Here is a 22719-nt window from a genome sequence, read left to right on the forward strand (position 1 = left end):
TTTCATTCATGGAGTATGAGTTTATCCTTTCACAGATCATCTGTTGCTCTTTATGTCTGTCCCTCTCATCATTTTTCTCTCATCATCATCTCTTCATTATTAATTTTAAGTTTGTCTCTGCTTACTCACAAAATAAGTGGATTGTAGTCCTCCTCAGCAACAAATGATCCAATTCCTATATCATTTTTTTTTAATCCTCCGGTTCCTAGAGAAAAGAAGCCCTGGTAATTCGAAGTTCGGTCGAGAGGTAAGTAAAGTGTAGGCAAGATTTGTTCCACCGAAAAATCAAACTCGGCTTCTCCCAAACAATTCTTACTTTGATAAAGCTCCTTAACCATTATGCCCAATCACTTGGACAAACTCCAATATTATCTATTTAAATTGAAACTTATCTCTTAAAAAAAAAAAAACAATTAACGTAATCATCACTACAATTGAAAATATACTTTAAAACTATCCATACTTGATTTGATCATTACATTTGAACAACCATAAACAAAACCAAAAATAAAAGTAACGTTGTTAATTGTTTAATTGAGGTAAGGGATCATAATCACATGTTCCATCGTTGACTATTTTTTTGTGTCTATTTATATGTCACACTCTTACTACTACTTCACAAATATTCACATTCTTTCATTCCAAACTTTGACTTTTTATTTTTCTTTGAAAAGTACACATTTTGTGTCTCTCCTTTTTTCCTGTAACATTGTAGCGCCACATAAAAGTTTGTTTTGTACAAACTCAAACTTGTAAATTGGTATGCAAATTTTTTTTTTGTTAAATTTTATACTTGTAAATTTTCAATTTAATATTTATTTGTGTTGTTGATTGGTAAAATGAATCAGCAATGGTCGGCTTCGTGGTATTATAAACCGTTAGATTAATAAACTTTTCATCTAACGGCCTGCATCCATCCGACTTTATAGGAAAGTCGGATATACAATAAAGCCGACCGTTGAGGGTCGAAGTTTTTGTTTATTGGTTGCAAATAAATTTCATGACTAAAATTGAAATGGGTCTAGAACTATTTTATGAATGGTTTTGTATTCTATGATGTTTTCTAATTACCAAACATTGGTTTAGTAGTTTATTTTCATTAATGATATGATAAGGATGTTTGATTTGTTATTGAACATGCATGTTTATGTCTTTTTCCCTTGTCTTCTCTAGAACATTGTTGTGATCTTATTTTGAAGTTGTTTTGAGAGGTAGAAATGGTCAAAGGTGCAATCTCTTTGGTGGGGCTAGTGCTCTTCCATTGTTGGGTAGCAATGGCAGAAGCTGAGCATTTGAGATACAAAGATCCAAAGCAGCCATTGAATACTCGAATCAAGGATCTTATTGACAGGATGACTTTGGAAGAGAAAATTGGTCAGATGGTTCAGATTGAACGCAATGTTGCTTCTGCTAAAGTAATGAACAAGTTCTTCATTGGTAAGATTTATTTCCTAAATTTTTGTCTTTTAAACTAGATTTTCAAAAATATTTTGTTGCGGATTCGATGAGAAAACACACCAATAACAAACTTGATGTGTGGAGCAAGGGATAATTAAGCAACCAATATCAAAGTGAATTGCAATTAAACAAGCAAAAGTAGAAAAACAGCGAGAGAAAAGCAGAGAGAACACAAAAGAATCTGTTTACCCAGTTCGGTCCAAATTGACCTAGTCTGGGGGAGAGAGCAGCCCTCCGTTCCACTATATGATGAGTAACGTTACAAAAGAGATTTCAATGGGTTACAAGAATAAGTCTCCCGCCTAATTCTACCCAAATCTCAGCCTCTTCCCGTAACCAAGAGACTCAATCCTAATAGTGTTTCCCAAGGTGAATCAACCTTCAAACCCTAGTTTGTTGCCAAGAGACAAACTCTATACAAACCCTAGTTTGATTTCTAAACCCTTGTTTCAGCCCCCTCTATCTCTCTCAAAATAGTCTGATACAAGGCCTATATTTATAGTAAAAGAAACTCCCATAAAATTGTAACAAATCTGGCCCAAAAATACGTTTCTGAAAAATAACAGCACGCGAAATCGGCCACCGATTTTCCAAATCGGCCACCGATTTTTCCCGAACGGAAAGCCTCCCAAAAGGCAGCCAAAATCGGCCACCGATTTGTACTTTCAGCAAACATCAATTTTGGCCTCCAAACTCCAATTTTGAGTCACTTTCACAACAATCTCCACCTTGACTCCAAATTAGTGATGATGCCCATTTAACATCAACACCTTGCTGCTCTTTCCCTTGCTTCCCACTACACCAAGTAGCTCCACAAGTTTACACCTTAATCTCTTCAATCATCGGAATGCCTTCCGCCCCTTTGAAGATCCTTGTGTCCAAACTACTCAAGGAATTTTAGGTAGTTCCACAAGTACACACCTTAACCTCTTCAGCCATCGGAATGTCTTCCGCCTTCTCGAAGATCCTTGTATCCAAACTACACTAGGAATTTCAGGTAGTTCTACAAGACTACACCATACCTCTTCAATACGAGACATCTCCCGCTTCCTTGAAGATCACCTTGCATCCAATCACCCTTGGACTTTTAGGGTAATTCCACAAGTCGTGCTATACATTCTTCAACCTCCGGAATGCCTTCCGTCTTCATGAAGAAAACCCTTGCTCACCACTAGAGCATAGCACCCAAGGTCCTCCATAGTCGTACCACTCCCGGTGTGTTCAACTCCACCTAAAGCTGAGCTTCCAACCTCTCAACTAGCAAATGAGTACATCCCACTATGTCTTCCTTGAACCTCCACCTCAACCGGTAGATCATGAGTATTCTTACCACCGCCTCTCCAGGCTGATGTTGAGTGTTTAACGTCTCTCCAGACGACCACCGCTCTACCAGGCATCACCCCCAAGGTGAGAAACATCACCTTCATCCTCCAAACAGCACACCATCAAAGCACCTGCATCCTCATAACCCTCAGAGACAATTTGTACGGAATTACCATTAATCTCCGGACAATCCTTCTTGAAGTGACCCATCTTGTTACACTTAAAGCATTTAAACTTTGTCTTGTTACTACTCTTTCCCCGGTTACCTCTACCTCCACCATTCCCTCTTGAAACACTTAGGCCTTCCCCGTTTTCATCAACTCTCAAGTCCTTCGACTTAGTCAACTCCTTGGTTCTCAAAGCCGCTTGAACTTCTTCCAAGGTAACAGTGCCTTCTTTTCCATAGAGCATGGTATCTTTAAACGATTCAAAAGATCTAGGTAGAGCACACAACAAGAGTATAGCTTTATCTTCATCCTCAAGATTCACCTCAATATTCTCCAAGTCATCAAGGATTTTGTTGAACTCCGTAAGTTGCTCCATGATGGCCTTTGACTCCACCATCTTGAATGAGTAGAGTTGTTGCTTTAGGAATTGCCGATGAGCCAAAGACTTTGTCATATACAAAGATTCCAACTTTGCCCACATCGATGCCGCGGTTGGTTCCTTTGCTACTTCTCTCAAAACTTTATCTCCGAGGCACAAGACAATGGCACTCCTGGCCTTGTCCACCATCTCGGTCTTCTCCGCTCGTGTCATGGTGACCGGTAACGAACCTTCACCCTTCAAAGCTTTCTCACACTTCTGTTGTATTAACACCGCTTCCATCTTTACCTTCCATAACCCAAAATCGTTATCGCCGGTAAACTTCTCAATATCCCACTTTGAACCCATGATACTTGATTATCCTTTGACCTTTGCCCCACGGTGGGCGCCAATTGTTGCGGATTCGATGAGAAAACACACCAATAACAAACTTGATGTGTGGAGCAAGGGATAATTAAGCAACCAATATCAAAGTGAATTGCAATTAAACAAGCAAAAGTAGAAAAACAGCGAGAGAAAAGCAGAGAGAACACAAAAGAATCTGTTTACCCAGTTCGGTCCAAATTGACCTAGTCTGGGGGAGAGAGCAGCCCTCCGTTCCACTATATGATGAGTAACGTTACAAAAGAGATTTCAATGGGTTACAAGAATAAGTCTCCCGCCTAATTCTACCCAAATCCCAGCCTCTTCCCGTAACCAAGAGACTCAATCCTAATAGTGTTTCCCAAGGTGAATCAACCTTCAAACCCTAGTTTGTTGCCAAGAGACAAACTCTATACAAACCCTAGTTTGATTTCTAAACCCTTGTTTCAGCCCCCTCTATCTCTCTCAAAATAGTCTGATACAAGGCCTATATTTATAGTAAAAGAAACTCCCATAAAATTGTAACAAATCTGGCCCAAAAATACGTTTCTGAAAAATAACAGCACGCGAAATCGGCCACCGATTTTCCAAATCGGCCACCGATTTTTCCCGAACAGAAAGCCTCCCAAAAGGCAGCCAAAATCGGCCACCGATTTTCCAAATCGGCCACCGATTTGTACTTTCAGCAAACATCAATTTTGGCCTCCAAACTCCAATTTTGAGTCACTTTCACAACATATTTGTTAGTGCATATTTGAGCTGCAAAATGCACATAAGGAAATTCACCAAGTTTTTTCTTTTTATCTCGACGCTTGCAATGTTATTTCAATTGAGGTTGCATATGGATTCTTGGCAGTAATAGTATCACGCAGTTTCATGTTGTAATCTATTTCGGCCATTGATTTGAAGTCGGACAGTTTAGATTACACATTGATTAGATCAATATTAAACAATTCCGACTATCGATTTAGACAATTAATTTAGGTCAAATAGCTAGGTAACTGCTTGATTTAATAAGATGCAAATAGTTTGTATTAGGATTTTTTAATTTTATTTTCTTAATTTTTTTATAGGGAGTGTTTTAAGTGGTGGAGGAAGTGTTCCTAAACTAGTGGCTACTGCAAAGGATTGGGTTGATATGATCAATGATTTTCAAAAGGGTGCTTTATCAACTAGGCTTGGAATTCCAATGATCTATGGAATTGATGCTGTTCATGGAAATAATAATGTCTATAAATCTACTATTTTTCCTCACAATGTTGGTTTAGGAGCTACAAGGTATGCCTATATTTTTTTGTGTGAAAATTTAAGTTCTTCAAATCCTTTTTTGGAAGAAAATAGTTTCTCAATTCTTGATTATTGTCTACTCTTCAAATCCTTTTTATTCAAATTAATAAGTCTTCTCTTGACTGTTGAAATACTATGATTTTATTATTGTCTACTAGTTATAAAAATAAAAATAAAAAATGGAATATGTGCAAGTATAACTTTGTCAAAACGTGCTTTCATGTTGTCTAGGGAAGGTACACAATCCAAATAAAAAAATTACAACTGGTTGAGACCTATAATATAATGCAAGATCATACCTATAAAATTTTTAGTGATGTTATCAAATATATTTAATTTATTAAAGTGTTCATATTTTAATGTTGTAATATTTCCTTTAGTTGACTTTTACTCTATATTCTTTTTCCTATGATATTAGACTTTATTGTAAACAAGCAAGCAATAATTTTGGTATATGAATGTGTGAGGTGTTATCAATATAGTTTTTTAATGTATTGAAATTATATGGATCAAATCGGCTAAAAAAGACACATTCAAGAATCAAACTAACTAAAGAAAGACAAATTCGAGGATCAAATTGGCTAATAACACACCACACCATTTGTTGTCTCTGGCAACATTTTTTTAAGCAACATGTAAAAATTGTTGCTAAAAGTCTCTAATTACACAAAGAAAATGCCTTTTTTTTCACTATGACTTTTTGTATCGATGATGTATTTTTTATATCCCAAATTGCAGGGACCCTCAACTAGTGAAGAAGATTGGTGAAGCAACCGCTCTTGAATCCAGAGCAACTGGAATTCCCTATGTCTTTGCACCTTGCATCGCGGTAATTTAGATAATCAAAATTATACCTCACCTCTTTGTCAATCGTAGAAAATAACAATTTGTTCGAATTTCGCTACGCTACAATGCTATAGCGCTAGTATGTGACAACACATTGTATTAAATAGTGTGTTGCAGAACAATAGCGATTTGTTCAAATTTTGCTACGCAGTAGCAATGTTGCGTCGCTTCAGCCACTATTTGATAATACTGTTCAACCTTATGACATATGTTTGTGTGTATATAGGTGTGTAGAGATCCAAGATGGGGTAGATGTTATGAAAGTTATAGTGAAGATCATAAAATCGTCCAAGCTATGACTGAGATCATTCCAGGACTACAAGGTGACCTCCCTGCAAATTGGTCAAATGGTGTTCCATATGTTGTTGGAAAGTAAGAATCTATGATGCCGTTGCATCTTTATATATACTTGTTTCCTATCCAATAGTTCGGTTTCCTTCCAAAACCGAAACACGAGTAGTCCTGCTTTTAATTGTTAATTTTGGATTTTTCGTATACAATTGCACTATTATGTTTTTCTGCCTTCATCTATTACTTTTATTACTTTCAAAACTTATTTTGATTACAAATTCAACTTTGGATCTTTCTTACAAAATCATTTTATTCATATATTGAACTTAAAATAGATGTTTTGGCTTTCCTATGACATGAATAATGATAAAATCTGTCCAAGTGTTGGTGTTTGATTTTGTTGTCATTTCCTTGCACAGCAAGAAAGTTGCAGCTTGTGCTAAGCACTTTGTTGGTGATGGTGGAACAACAAAAGGAATCAATGAGGATAACACAGTTGCAACCAGACATGAATTGTTTAGCATTCACATGCCAGCTTACTATAACTCGATCATTAAGGGTGTCTTAACCGTCATGGTCTCATACTCAAGCTGGAATGGAGAAAAGATGCATGCTAATCGCGATTTAGTCACTGGATTTCTCAAAAACACGCTCCGTTTCAGGGTAATACTTTACCTCATAAGCCTTTGATTTCATAGTTACAAACGATTATATCAAGAATTTAATTTGTATGCATTATCTGTGTAAAAGACGTGACAATAAATAATACGATGAATGTGTAAAATGGGTGACAATATATTATTGCATAAATAATTGTATTTAACATAAGCCTAAAATTGTTTGTTTATCGATCATAGTATTAGTATATGCTTAAAGTTCTTATGTTTTCAAGCAGGGTTTTGTCATATCAGATTGGGAGGGAATCGACAGGATAACTTCCCCTCCTCATGCTAACTACACATTTTCAATTGAAGCCGGAGTGAATGCCGGTATTGACATGGTAAACTATGATTTTTACTAGTCTTTTGAATAGCCGTATATTTTTTTTTTTTTACCATTAGGAATTGAACTCGATATTCTAGGGTTTACAATACTTGCACACTCTGCGAACCAACCATTTGCACTAAATCCTGGTGGTGTTGATTAGTCTTATTTGATTTTATTCATAAAAAATATGATCTTTAATACTTACCCTTGTAATGATGCAGATAATGATTCCCCATAACTACACAGGATTCATTGATGGCTTAACCTTACTAGTGAAAAAGAATGCCATACCTATGAGTAGAATTGATGATGCAGTGACGAGAATTTTGAGAGTCAAGTTTGTTATGGGCTTATTTGAAAATCCATTGGCTGGTTACAGCCTTGCCGATCAGCTCGGGAGCCAGGTTAGTCGATCAGCTCGGAGTTTATTAATTTGGGTTTTATTAATATACGTTGTAAGTGTAAAGATTTTTTACACTGTTAATCAATTGTATTCGTAAGATCGTTTAAAATGTTTGTTGTCATAACTTGACAGGAGCATAGGGAATTGGCTAGGGAAGCTGTTAGGAAATCATTGGTACTATTAAAGAATGGCAAAAATGCTGATAAGCCAATACTTCCTCTTCCTAAAAAGGCTCCAAAAATACTTGTTGCGGGAAGTCATGCTGATAATCTAGGATATCAATGTGGTGGATGGACCATTCAATGGCAAGGACAAAGTGGCAACAACATCACCAGTGGTATACAATAAAATTCCTTCTCAGCTTTTTTTCATAATATTGTTTGACACTATCTTGTACCGAAAATTCAAGGAACAATTGCATTAATCAATCTCCTTAAAGTATGATTAAATCAGTGTTTTAAAAACCGAACTGAAAGTTTAACTAGCTGAAACTTGAATGACCCTTAACTACGGTTTGGTCTTTTGACGGTTCGAATCTGGTTTTATCTTAATTCAAGTGGTTTAAGACAGTTGAACCATGATTGAGAGGTCTTGCTGGTTCGATATCTGGTCCGGTTTTTAATCATTGATTTAAATACAACCTCAAAAAACAAGTGCTCAACTAAAAAAATGGATGGGGTGTGTTTACCACTTAAGCGTGCATTAAGGAGGTGAATGTAATTTTCCTTCATGTTGTCAAATGGCAGCTGTGAGGGGTAACCTTGGTGCAACTGGTAAAGTTGTTGTCATGTGACTGAAAGGTCACATGTTCAAGTACTGGAAACAGTCTCTTGTGTAAAAAAAACAGGGTAAGACTGCGTAAAATACACCAAAAATGGTGGGACCCCTTCCTATACCATGCGTATGCGGGAGCTTTAGTGCACCGGGTTGCCCCTTTTTGTCAAATGGCAGCTATAGCGGCGCTATAGCATTTTGGAATTTAGAAAAATTGATATTGTTCTGCAAAGCGCTAATTAGTACAAGACGTTGTCAAATAATCATTATTGCGGTGATATAGTGCTGTAACATACAATGTTAACATTGCTTAACTGATATACAGGTACTCCAATTCTGAGTGCTATAAAAAACGCAGTCGACAAAGAAACCAAGGTAGTCTATGAGGAGAATCCTTCATTAGATTATGTAAAATCCAACGATTTTTCATATGCAATTGTGGTAGTTGGAGAGACACCATATGCTGAAACAAATGGTGACAGCTTAAACTTAACAATACCTGGAAATGGATATGAAACGATAAACAATGTATGCAGCGGAGTGAAATGTGTCGTTGTGTTAATCACTGGTAGACCTGTTGTTATACAACCATATCTTAACAAAATTGACGGACTCGTTGCTGCTTGGCTTCCTGGTAGTGAAGGTTCTGGTGTTGCTGATGTTTTGTTTGGTGATTATGGATTTACTGGTAAACTTCCAAGGACATGGTTTAAGACTGTTGATCAGTTGCCAATGAATGTTGGTGATTCTCATTATGATCCTTTGTTTCCATTTGGATTTGGTCTTACAACTCAAGCTCATAAGATTACTTCAGAATATGAGTTTGTTAAATCATTTAGCATTTTTAGTGTGTTCTTAGGCTATTTATTACTATTGTATTTTTTCTACTTTAGATGTTGGTACCACATTGGTATTGTGATATGTATTTTATCTATGTTTGGAATATTTTTCATTTTCTAAACTTATTGAGCTCCAATCAAATTTATGTTTTTTGTTTAGACAAATATTAGTGGTTAAATTGTTAGGGAGAATAGGAATTTTTTAGCAGCAGATCGAGATCGAACTCTAACCTCTTTATTAACCTTCTCGAACTTACATTTTAAGAATTTCAGAAATAGACTTTGAAAGTCTATTATTTTATTTGTTTTTTAAAATATAATGCCAAAAGATATTACATTTTTTGTTCTAAGAAATAAATCTTAGGAGGCAAGTATGAGTTCTGATGCTTAGATTGTGATCTTACCGGATTTGGCGAGATCTAGAAGACGATGAACCGTTGGAGGTGAGATTGTGATCTTGATGGTTTTTGACTGGATCTCTCGAAGGAACGAAGAGGGGTTGTGTACCTGCACATGCTCATACACTCAAGTCAGTATGTGAATGAGAGAAGAGAGGCTTGGGATAGAAGAGAGATACCTTGTGAGGTCTTGGTGTTCGCCTTATTGGGTCTTTTACCTTGTGTAGTGGATCCATGTCTCTCAAGGGACACATGTAAGTTAGGTTAGAGGAAGTCATCATTGGATCCATCATGAATGGTCTAGATCCTTCTGATGGGTCATTATTCTGGTTCGGAGGATTGGTGTCACCATGGACCTGTTTGGTTTTTCACCTTCGGTCCCATCCCATGCACGTTCGTGCCACGACCCCATGAACCCATAGTGTGAGAAGCCTTGTGGAACATATGTGCGGTTAGGCGCCAGCCCATATACCGAAACATGTTGGTTCATCCTCTTCCATAGAAGTTTATGTTCCCCTATATGCATTGCTGATGAAGGGTTTGGGACATGTCTATATTAGATTTGAGATTTGATCCTTTAACACCTTCATTTAAACCTCAAAGTCATATTTATGGATCCAATATGAGCTATGGTTTCCAAATCTGATTTTAAGTGAGCAACACTAAGGAAAACCCCAAATTTTATCAATTAATTATTTAAACAATCATTAGGGCCTTGTAAGACTTCAATTAGTTGAGTGGTTCACATATTTCCAAATATTGCTATAGAGAATGAAATCAAAATGGATGAAACATGAAATTGTGCACCAATGTACCTGGATGAAACAGGAAATTGAGCACAAGGTACCATTTATCACCTAATCAAAGGGAAAGGTTATTCACATAAACCCACTTGGATTGGTTTGTTGGTGTTGGTTTAGGACATTGGAGTATGCTTCTCTCAACATCTCAAGTTCGATTATCTCTGGTGTCAATTTCAATGGACTAGTTTAACTTCTTAAAAAAAAAAAATTGCCCTCATAGCTCAACCAGATTATCCTTACAATCCACTTTAACGGACTAACTATTAACTTGGCTAAAACATGCATGCTAAATAATGTCCCCTCATAGTTGGTAACATTCGTGGAATAATACACATGAGTTTTTTGTCTATTAATTTTTTTCTCCGAAGTTTGGCAGAAGAGATCAAAGCAATGCAAGACACAACGAGCGTGCTCAATGGAGGCCTTTACAAAAGGAAGAAGATCATCAACATAACGTAAGTGAGAAATCGGAGGGGACCATACCTGGTAGCGCATATAGGTATCCAATAAGTTGTCTCTACCTGATCACCTATGATGTGAGTCTCTTCATGCAAATGAGAAACAAGTACGGGGAAAGAGATCCATTTGCCTAATTCCTCTAGAAGGATAGAAAGACTTTGTTTTATCACCATTCCACATGATTTTGTACGATGGAGAAGAGATGCAATGATGAATGATAGGAATAAGATTATGTGGAAACTTACATTCATCTAGACAATTCTCCAAAAAGTTCTAATTAAGGCGATCATAACAAGTCAATTCTGATAATGAAAACTTTATTACCTTTCATTTTAGACATGGAATGAACCGTCTAGGCTCTTTTTTTGTGTTAACTGTCTGGCTCTCAAGGGAAATGGACAATGGTAATTCAGAGTTTGGCCGGGATATAAGTAAAGTCTGGCCAAGAATTGTTCCACCTAGGAATCAAAATGAAGTTATTCTGAACAATTCGTCCTTTAGGCTATGTTTGGAACAGCATAAACAAGTAGGAAAGAAAGAACAGAAGAAAGAAAGTTTATTGAAAAACGTGCTTCCCTAGTTTGGTTGCTTTGTTACTGTGGATAGAAAGGAGGGAATGGATCCTCTCCTGTTAAAATTCCTCTTGTTTTCTCCTGTAGATAAATCTCAGCCCTCCATTCCTTTTTAATGGCAGATCAATGGCTTAGAATAAAACCAATTAAATTCAACATAAATTCTGTTTATTTCATTTTCCTCTTTCTTCCATCGAGAAACTCTTTCCGTAAAACATCATAACCCTGTCATCTTAAACAACAACAACAAAATAAGTGGTTTCAAGCAATTATCATGACATGATCTGAATTAGTGTTTCAAAGCAAATCCAAGCAATTGTAACTATTTCCAAGCATGTAATGTTTTATTTCAACCCGGCCAGAGACAAGAAACTCTGAAATTCATATTCAACCAAACCATTTTGCATCAAGTAAATTCAAAATTAGGTTAATTAGAGCAATAAGAAATGGAAAGCAAATGAAACCAACCTTAACCAACATCAGAAAATATACACAGAGAACGTGAAAAGGAAGGAAGAGGGATAAAAGAGAAGGATGAAGGAAGGGGACACGTGAGGAATGTCAAATGTGTGAAAGGAAAGAGACAAAATTCATCGGTTTGTTCTTTTAGGAAAAATCCATCAGATTTAATTGGTTTTGTTCTAAGCCATTGATCTGCCATTAAAAAGGAATGGAGGGCTGAGATTTATCCACAGGAGAAAACAGGAGGAATTTTAACTGGAGAGGATCCATTCCCGTAGAAAGGATCATTTTGGTGGGGCCCATGTTCTAAAACTTTCCACTCAAAGCCGTGAAGAAAGCTGGGAATGGGTTGCACAATGGGAAAATTACAATATTGCCATGCCAATATTTGAATAAAAAAATTCCAATGTGCTTGTTTTCTCACTTGTGACTTTGGTTTTAGGCATCCAACTTTTATTGCTACTAATACTATACATGTATACGCAATATAATACCGTTTTATTATTTGTTTTCTTAGGGGTTATTATTTGTTTTTTATTAACATATGTTACTTTATATATATATATATACTAGATCCTCTACCCGTGCTGACGCACGGGCATTTATAGTGTGGATTAAAATATAGTAGAATATAACACATAATATATGTACATGTTGATAAATATAAAACTAAATATTTTTAATGTTATTAAATAAGTCAAAAGAAAAATCTTATTATCATTTTTTTAGGCAAGAAAAAATTATCACTCATGAAAAATGGTTTTTTTGTCAAATTATCACTCTCTCATTCATTTGAACAATTTTTTTTATTTATGAAATTATCAAAGGACCACTGATCATGTGAGATAGGACAAAGGGAGTAATCAAAGAGATGTGAATTTATTAGTCAATGTTTATCTTCTTTTTTTATATACCAAAATCATATAAATCATCCCATCAACTCGAAGAGAAAATGTCAAAAACACATAAAATATGATAATTGAAACTTCATTACAACATCACATGAGTAATAATAACATTAATTAATGAACATTCTAGAACACTATTTTTTAAACTACAATAGGTGTAACATTTGTACCCTCACATTCCTCGTCAGTTAACAATATCTTTAACTCATTGAGAAGATCATTGTTAGATTTTCATAACATAATCTCTAATAAAGTGATTCTTGATTTCAATATACTTTTCCCTTGAGTAATAAGAGGATTAGAGATAGATGGAAAGGCTAACAACTGATATACATGACATACAATGTGAGGGTTATTTTTGCTAAACTTGAAGCGAAGGATTCCTGGTTGAAAGTGATTATATTGACCAAAAAAAAATCCTGATTATGTCCTATAAGAGTAGTATATTTATCATTGATCCAAAGGAGGACCTCAAAATCTTTGATGTATCCATTTGCACTGCAACATGATAAAATGTCATAGAGATTTTGCTTTAGAAAGTTGCCAAATTTAGACGGAAAAACCTGAAAATTGAAGAATTGAGAGTTATAGTGCAAAAGAATGTTAAGAATAAATCATGATATTTTAGTTTAAAATTTGTGAACTTAACCATGAAAGCTTATGTAAAGAGAAAAGATAATTTGAAGAGTCTGAAATGTTCACTAATTCAATTTAAGAAAAATGTGAAGTTATAATTGAGAGAAAACTCTACAATTACTTCCAATCACACCACCGTGGAAAACAATTGTCGCTATAGTAAACATGGTTATTAACCGATATTTGCAACATCAAGCATCTAAATGATAACACAACTGAACAAATAGGCACATCATCTCATCACAAAACTTGGGGGTAGAGCTAAGTAGTTTCATCAAAATGGTTTGTCAAAATATTCTAACTTACAACCTTCACTTGTGAATATAGTCTTTCAAAATATGATTATTATTGTCCTCAAGCGTTGCATTTCTTTGCCAATTAGCTACTACTTTAGCAATTGTAGCATCAGCCTCACTAAACTCTTCGGCATAAAACTTATGCTCTATGATTCCTAATGGTCCAGGCTGCAGCACCTTAATCACAGTTTCGACATCTTTCTCAAGCTCTCTGTCATAAAAAAAAATCTTAATTACATAAGCAATAATAAACTTTCTCAGACCCTTTCAACAAAATTACTCCACATTCCACATTCTAATATACCGAATCATACCTTGGCTGGAAAAAGAAAGCAAATAAACATAAAAAATTAAGTTAAGCTTGATTACCTATCATATATTTAGAGAAGTTAGAAACACTAAAACTTTAAAATAAACTCAGCTGAACAAAATTTAGGAGTGAAAACTCGTCAACTCAATAATATAGAAGACACTTTAAGCAAGATTGGATATATGCAATATTGCAACAATAGCACTGTTAGAACACAGGTGTGGTCAATGTATGAATATACAATGTACCTCTTAAGAAGGTAAGGTATGTAAAGAATGTAACAACCTTAAATCATAAATTTATGAGGAAATTACAATAGTTCTTGTTTTGCAAATGCAGTAAAGGAAACAAAAGAAAATTAGACAAAGAACAAAAGAAGCCACCCCAAAGAAAACAAACCAAAACCAACTATCCTGAAGGGTTAAACCATATGATTATTATTGTCCTCAAGCGTTGCATTTCTTCGCCAATTAGCTACTGCTTTAGCAACTGTAGCATTATCCCTACTAATCTCTTTGGCAGAAAACTTATGCTATATGATTCCTAATGGTCCAGGCTGCAGAACCTTAATCACAGTTTCCGCATCTTTCTCAAGTTCTCTCCCATAAAAAAAATCTTAATTACATAAGCAATAATAAACTTTCTCAGGCTCCTTTTAACAAAATTACTCTACATTCCACGTTCTAATATACCGAACCATACTCAAAGGGCACTCTTTATCATTTCTTTTTGGGAATAGAAGTTCTAAAGAATGCTTAAAATAAATATTACAAAAAGGATTTTCATCTCATTGTGGGCTACAAAAGCAAAGTAACAGCAGACACCAACAATGAGCATTTTTTTTTCTTTGTTGAGCTTAGACTTCTTATGCAAATATCTTCATAAAGTTAAATAGGATAACAATAATTTCTTAAATTGAAATTTTGTATTAACCAGCATCAGATGTTGGTCTAATGGAACACACGATTACACCTCAATGTGATTCAATTATGAGCAAAAAAAATTGTGATCAACAACACATTATCTCAAGCTTCAACATAAAAATAATAAGAAGAATACTATATGTGTAAATAACCATCAGTTCTGAAATCAATTTAGAGGGATTTGAGATCTAAAAAGAAAGGTAATTTCCACATGTAATATACACCAAAAAATAAATTCAACTTCTTACTTCGTATTATTGGTAGATATATATTTATCCATAATAACAAATTATAGAATGCATTGACTAACTTGAATGAACTTGAAGGCACTTTAATACCAACAAAATATAAATCCTGCTAACTTGTTTGCCACTACCACCAATATGCATGGAAGATTATTTTCTTTTTTTATTGGTTGCTTGTGGGACTACTGCAGAATAAACTCCACACAACTTACTACATTTGCTCAATGATTTAGACCCTCCATGATCTAAGATTTTGAGTAGAGATCTGCTGCAATAAACTTCAAATTAAACCACATTCATACCACAATCTTAATCATTAAAATCAAATTCATAAGAAAAATGTCCAATTTATAAGTTTTTTCATGATAAAAAATTGGCTAATGACAAAATAAATAAAATTTTAAAGTGTGTCCATACTCTTATCTCATTGTAAAGGCTCTTGAAACTTTTAGTTCTATAAACTCAGTAATAATATCATCAGTTGAAAATTTAAGGTAACATCATCCATTAAAACAGAGAAAAAAAATAACTTACCACATGATGTTGAAGACATAGCAATTGCCAATTACAAATATTAGGATTAAATAGGTTGTGGTGGACATGTCTACTCCCTTAGTTTTCACCAACAATTAACTTGGTGCTGATTATACATACAATGCATAGAGAAATAGTATTTTGAATGTTGATGATTCGAAGCCAATAAACATAAGTTTTGTCAAGCACATGCTTTGTCTGAGGTAACATCCACACTTTTTATGATGTTAAAATAATAAATTGAATTGAATTGATTTGCTAAAAAAATTGAATCGAATTTATTTGAATCATACTAAATTGAAAGTATTAGTTACACAAATAGTTATAACCATCAAAGTACATGCTGATTTTCATTATCAAAATTTATATAAGAGAAAATGTTAGATATGTGGATTACCATATCAAAGGAAGAAAGTCTTGTAAATGTGTTCAAGCCTGACACTCGCTGTTTGTTACCTCTATAACGTTTGTCGGTTGCTGACCATAGCCAGAATCGTTCTTCCGTGAATTTGAACCAGAAATTGAATTCCTGGAAGTGTTTCCGTCAAAAAACATAGCTTTATTGATAAATTCAACATCCTTTAGCAATTGTTTTTGATTAAAGAGAATCCCCCACTCATTTTACCGTTTATCATTCTTAACAACACTATTGTTTACCAAATAAAACCAAAAAATAGAAGAATTTAAATGATTTAACGTTAATTAAATGAATCAGAAACAAACACAATTGTTTATTTTGAAATTAACTAAATAGCAAATTGATTGTCTTCCGGAACCGTTCACTCTCAATCTCACAGCTCTCACGGTGGTTTACGGTGAGGTCGCCGGAATCTGACTCGATGAGGATGAATTGATTGTCGTTCAATGAGGAATATGAAGAGAAACTGAGAGAGGAGAATAGCAGCGATTGGGAGAGGAGAAAGGAGAATGAGAAACAAATAAAATGGAATAAGGTGTGTTTAAACTTGAAAGTATCAATCACTAATTGGGGAGGAAACGACGTGTTGTTCATTTGCTGAAAAATCATTGTAGAAGCAAATGAGAGAGGTTCAATAGAGAGAGAGAGAGAGAGAGAGAGAGAGAGAGAGAGAGAGAGTACGGTGGAGAGTGATGGGGAGGAAGAGAGATAATTCTTTTTTTAGAAAAGTAAGTGGGTAGTGCCTTGGAAACTTAGAATTAATTAAAGGTGTGTATGTTACCAATGCAATTGTGATTTAAAATTGAAAGACAACTTTTATTGGAAACAGATGGATTGTGTGGAGATCAACACAGATGCATCTAACGGTTATAACAGTTTGGAGCCAAAACCATCAGAATTAGGGTTGGCACAATTTGTTAGCAATGTTATTTATATTAGAAATAAGTATGATATATATATATATATATATATATATATATATATATAATATTCAATTTTTAATGTAAGGATAGTTATGTAATTTTAATAAACATAGATCTATCTTTCCTTTACTTTTCTTTCCACTTTCTTTGATACCAAACGGTTAAATAATCATCTCACTTTCCATTCACTTTCTACTCTCTTTCATTCATTCAACAATCTTTCCTCATACTATCTTTCCTTTCACTTTCTTTCATCTTCCAAACAAACCATTAATGTACTCATTAACCACTTGAGCTCAATTATTTGATTTACCATCTAAGCTCATTTGTTACGTATTAAAAGTATTAAAATACAGCTGGCTATGATATTTAATAATTGGAGTGTTAAACATGTGCCCTAAGACATTGGTTAAGCCATCAAAATTAGTAAGTTTTTATTAAAAAGTGGTGTAATTATTACTTGATAAAAAAATAACTGCTTATGTCCCCATGAGCTTCGCTCATTTGGTAAGGGATAATGCACAATATGTGCAGGGGCCGGGGTTCGAACCCCGGACACCCCACTTATTCATCTTTAAGGTGAATTTCTCTAGCCACTAGGCTACTTGACCAAAAAAAAAATAACTGCTTATATTTTCAAGACAAAATTTATTTTTTACATTCCTTAACCAGTGGCCCTAGGGACACCGATTATCATGACCTTTAATAATTTAGTGATCATTTGTTACAAATTATAATAGAAGTTACTCAAAATAATTTTAAACTTTTTTTTAGATTCTTATTTTATTGAATGTAAAAAACTTTTGTAATTGGCAACAAATATGTCCTACTATGCTTTTTGACATAACAGAAAAAATTTGATTGAAAATGACTACTTTTTTTATTGGTGGTGAGAAAGATGACTACCTAAATTCTCTAACAAAGTTTTTTTTTTTTTTAGGGAATTCTCTAACAAACAAAGTTCTTCAATCATGATAGAAAAATAAAAATAATAAATGTTTAGTGAATGTAAAAGGAAGTTTTTATAATATGTCATCTATATATTATTATTGATTTGAATTTTTTTTTATCCACAATAATTAAGATTTTTTACCATAAATAGGCATCACAAGGTATCTCTCGAGTTTAGATCTTTTAGATTTAATCGCCATGTTGTCAACTCTTTCAACCTCATGTTTCTTTAGATGACTTCCAACATTCCTATAATTGAAAAATGTTTAAAAATATCCATAATTGACTGGATAAGTAAAATTTGAAAATTTAAAACCAATCCTAAATTTAAAAGTAACGTTTATTATTTAATTAAGATAAGGATTGATCCTAAACCCATCATTTTTATTTCTTTATATAGCATATCAACCTCTTTATAGCATAGCACATTCTTCCACTTTCATAACTTGCAATTTTATCATTGGTAAAGAACACTTTTGTGTCTCTTTCACCCTTTTTCTGTAACATTGTAGAGCCACAAAAAAGTTTGGTATGCACCATTTTTTTGTTACATTTTATACTTTTCAATTTTCAATTCGATATTGATTTGTGTTGTTGAAATGAATCATCAACGATCGGCTTTATGGTATTACAGGTCGTTAGATTAATAAACTTTTAATCTAACGGCTTGCATCCATCCGGTTTAAAAGTAAAATCGGATATATCATAAAGCCGTGAAGATCTAAGTTTTTGTTTATTGGCTGCAAATGTATTCATGACTAAAATTGAAATTGGCCATGCATCTATTGATGAATGGTTTTGTATACTATGATGTTTTTTAAGGTTTTTGGCTTCATTCATGCATAATAAGGTTTTTTTTTTGTTGGCCATGTGTATTCTTAATTAGATCAAATAAAATTTTCTAATGTGATTGAATTGCATAATTTGACACAATAATTAGTGTCATATTTACAATATTAACCTAAATTTTGTTATGATCTCATTGTGAAGGTGTTTTGAGAGGAAGAAATGGCAAAATGTTCAATATTTTTGGTGGGGCTATTGCTCTTCCATTGTTTGATAACAATGGCAGAAGCTGAGAATTTCAAATACAAGGATCCAAAGCAACTATTGAATACTAGAATCAAGGATCTTATGGACAGAATGACATTGGAAGAGAAAATTGGTCAGATGGTTCAGATTGATTGCACTGTTGCTTCTGCTGATGTGATGAAAAAATATTATATAGGTATGATTTTCTTCTTAAATTTTATCTTTTAATTTAGACAACATTTTTAAAAAAAAAATGGTTAGCTAGCGCGAATTTAAACTGCGACATCAAAGGATTTTCATGTCTCCGCATCTGAAACGTGATGTCAATTGATGTGGCATTGACTCGATTTAACATTAATTCTCTGCAATATTAAGGATTGCGACGTGATCGATGCTGATATTTTTAAGTGCTTTTCAAAAAAAAAGTGATTTTTTTATATCAAACAAACATAAATATTTTATTTTTTAAAATCTCTAAAATATAATCTTATAATATGCCAAATAGTGTGATTTAGGAATATATTTATTTATATTTTTGTTTGTTTTTATAGGTAGTATTCTAAGTGGTGGTGGACATACTCCTAAGCAAAATGCTACTGCAAAAGAATGGGTTGATTTTATCAATGAATTTCAAAAGGGTGCTTTATCAACTAGGCTTGGAATTCCAATGATATATGGAATTGATGCTGTTCATGGCCATAACAATGTCTATAAAGCAACCATTTTTCCTCACAATGTTGGTTTAGGATCTACAAGGTAAATATTATATTTTTATGTTTGAAAATTTTAGTATCTGTTTATTTTTTACATTTATAAAAGTTTGGTTATTTTTGTGAATCTTTTGATGATGTTATTGTATCTATGAACTTGCAGGGACCCTCAACTAGTGAGGAGAATTGGTGAAGCAACTGCTCTTGAAGCCAGAGCAACTGGAATTCCATATGTCTTTGCGCCTTGCATCGCGGTAATTACGATAATCAAGATTTTACTATGTTGCAATGCTATAACGCTTCTATTGACAACAACCTGTAGAACAATAGCGATTTGTTCAAATTCTACTAAACTATAGCGATGTTGCGCCGCTATAGCCACTATTTGACAATATTGTTCAACCTTGTGACATATGTTTTTGTATATATAGGTTTGTCGAGATCCGAGATGGGGTAGATGTTATGAAAGTTACAGTGAAGATCATAAAATAGTCCAATCTATGACTGAGTTAATTCCAGGATTGCAAGGTGACCTACCTGCAAATTGGTCAAAGGGTGTTCCATATGTTGGTGGAAAGTAAGAATTCATGATGTTGTTGCAGTTTCATATATGCATGTTTTCGTAATGTCGGTGTTTGATTTTGTTATTTTCCTTGCACAGCAAGAAAGTTGCAGCTTGTGCTAAGCACTTCGTTGGTGATGGTGGAACGACAAAAGGAATCAATGAGAATAACACAGTTGCAAACAGACATCAAATCTATGGCATTCACATGCCAGCTTACTATAACTCAATTATTAAGGGTGTCGCAACCGTCATGATCTCTTACTCGAGCTTGAATGGACACAAAATGCATGCTAATCACGATTTAGTCACCGGCTTTCTCAAGAACAAGCTCCGTTTCAGGGTAATACTTTATAACATAATCCTTTGTTTTCATATTCATGAATAAATGTATTAAGAATTTAATTTGTATGCACTGTCTTTGTAAAAGAGGTGTCAATATATTATTCGACGATTGTATTATATGCTTAAAATTCTTTGTTTTCTTTTAGGGTTTCACCATATCAGATTGGGAGGGAATTGACAGGATAACTTCACCTCCTCATGCTAACTACACATATTCAATTGAAGCCTCAATAAATGCCGGTCTTGACATGGTAAACTATGATTCTTGCAAGTCGGTTGATTCGCCTCTTTTCTATCAATAAGAATCGAATTTGGTATTCTGAGTTTATAATACTTATCCTTGTTATGGTGCAGATAATGGTTCCCCTTAACTACACAGAATTCATCGATGGCCTAACCTCACTAGTGAAAAAGAATGCCATACCTATGAGTAGAATCGACGATGCAGTGAAGAGAATTTTGAGAGTCAAGTTTGTTATGGGCCTATTTGAAAATCCATTGGCTGATTACAGCCTTGCCGATCAAATCGGGAGCCCGGTTAGTCGATCAGCTCAGAGTTAAATATGATTTTAGTCCCTACAAAATTTATTTATATCGTAATGATAAACTAAATTGGAACCATAATTTGACAGGAGCATAGAGAATTGGCTAGGGAAGCTGTTAGGAAATCATTGGTACTACTGAAGAACGGTAAAAGTTCTGATAAGCCGATACTTCCTCTTCCTAAAAAGGCTCCAAAAATACTTGTTGCTGGAAGCCATGCTGATAATATAGGAAATCAATGTGGTGGATGGACCATTACATGGCAAGGACAAAGTGGCAACAACATGACTACTGGTATACATTAAATTCCTTCTCAACTTTGTTTTTTCGACGCTTTTTGACTCTATCTTGCACCAAAAATTCAAGGAAAAATTGCATTAATCTCCTTAAAGTATGTTTAAATAAGTGTTTCAAAAACTGAACTGAACAGTTTAACTGGTTGAACCTTGAATCAGCCTTAACTACGGTGGTTCAATCCTAGTTTTATCTTGGTTCAAGTGGTTTAAAACGGCTGAACCACTATTTTCTGCGATCTACAATTGACAACTAGGTGATTTTCCTAAAATACAATGTTAACATGGCTTAAATGATATTGATATACAGGTACTACAATTCTGAATGCTATTAAAAACACAGTTGACAAAGAAACCGTGGTAGAATACAAAGAGCAACCTTCTCAAGACTATGTAAAATCCAATGGTTTTTCATATGCAATTGTGGTAGTTGGAGAGAGACCATATGCAGAAACAGAAGGTGACAGCTTAAATTTGACACTTCCTGCACATGGAATAGAAACAATCAAAAATGTATGCGGCGCAGTGAAATGTGTTGTTGTCTTAATCTCTGGAAGACCTGTTGTTATACAACCATTCCTTAACAAAATTGACGGACTCGTTGCTGCTTGGCTTCCTGGTAGTGAAGGTACTGGTGTTGCTGATGTTTTGTTTGGTGATTATGGATTTACTGGTAAGCTTGCAAGGACATGGTTTAAGACTGTTCATCAGTTACCGATGAATGTTGGGGATCGTCATTATGATCCTTTGTTTCCGTTTGGATTTGGTCTTACAACGGAAGCTATCAAGGCTGCTTAAGAAGAATTAGACTTTGCTTAATCATTTACCGTTCTTTTGTATTCATTTACCATTTTCTGGTTCTATTTTATATGTTGACACTACATAAGTGTTGTCATATATGTACCATGGAATTGCTGAAATTAATGAAAGTTATGTTATGATTGGAATATTTTTAAGCTTCAATTGTTAAAAGAATTAATTTCCAATCAAATCTATATATCTTTTTGTGTTTTTTTAACTCTCTGATTCTCAAAGGAAATGACCAATCGTTATTCAGAGTTTGGTCAGGAAGTAAGTAAAGTCTGACCGATTAAATCTATATGATGTTAACCTTCTCGAACTCGCCTTTTATGTGTTTCAGAAATAAACTTTGAAAGCATTTAGTTGGATGTTGTGTGATATGTGTTGATTATGTGGAATAGAATACCTATTTCACTTCGCAATTAATTGCTTGGTTCATAGATTTCAAAATATTGTTATAGAGAATGAAGTCAAAATG

At 34.3% G+C, this 22719-nt stretch overlaps 2 protein-coding genes across 4 annotated transcripts; both read left to right on the top strand.

Moving 5' to 3' along the window:
- Positions 1 to 618: 618 nt before the first annotated feature.
- On the top strand, positions 619 to 9239 carry LOC146913675 (uncharacterized). Of its 3 annotated transcripts, none has more exons than XM_085716906.1 (10): positions 619 to 760; positions 1174 to 1437; positions 4764 to 4968; positions 5716 to 5806; positions 6050 to 6195; positions 6534 to 6777; positions 7010 to 7114; positions 7323 to 7505; positions 7637 to 7841; positions 8604 to 9239. In XM_085716906.1, exons 2-10 carry the CDS (start codon positions 1218 to 1220, stop codon positions 9236 to 9238), a joined length of 2034 nt encoding a protein of 677 aa, XP_085573032.1. In that variant the 5' UTR covers positions 619 to 760; positions 1174 to 1217; the 3' UTR covers position 9239. The 3 variants fall into 3 exon arrangements, with proteins under 3 accessions (XP_085573032.1, XP_085573030.1, XP_085573031.1); XM_085716904.1 differs by having other exon boundaries at positions 1200 to 1437; XM_085716905.1 differs by having other exon boundaries at positions 1216 to 1437.
- A 9139-nt stretch (positions 9240 to 18378) lies between these two features.
- Positions 18379 to 22389, top strand: LOC146913676 (uncharacterized). The gene is made up of 10 exons (XM_085716910.1): positions 18379 to 18484; positions 18946 to 19183; positions 19539 to 19743; positions 19861 to 19951; positions 20129 to 20274; positions 20359 to 20602; positions 20751 to 20855; positions 20959 to 21141; positions 21237 to 21441; positions 21751 to 22389. The coding sequence occupies exons 2-10, from the start codon at positions 18964 to 18966 to the stop codon at positions 22236 to 22238; spliced, it is 1887 nt and encodes a 628-aa protein (XP_085573036.1). The 5' UTR covers positions 18379 to 18484; positions 18946 to 18963; the 3' UTR covers positions 22239 to 22389.
- Positions 22390 to 22719: the final 330 nt, after the last annotated feature.

Source organism: Medicago sativa, chromosome 6, assembly GCF_051527215.1.
Source record: "Medicago sativa cultivar Bolivia chromosome 6, Bolivia_mono, whole genome shotgun sequence".
Lineage (NCBI taxonomy): Eukaryota > Viridiplantae > Streptophyta > Magnoliopsida > Fabales > Fabaceae > Medicago > Medicago sativa.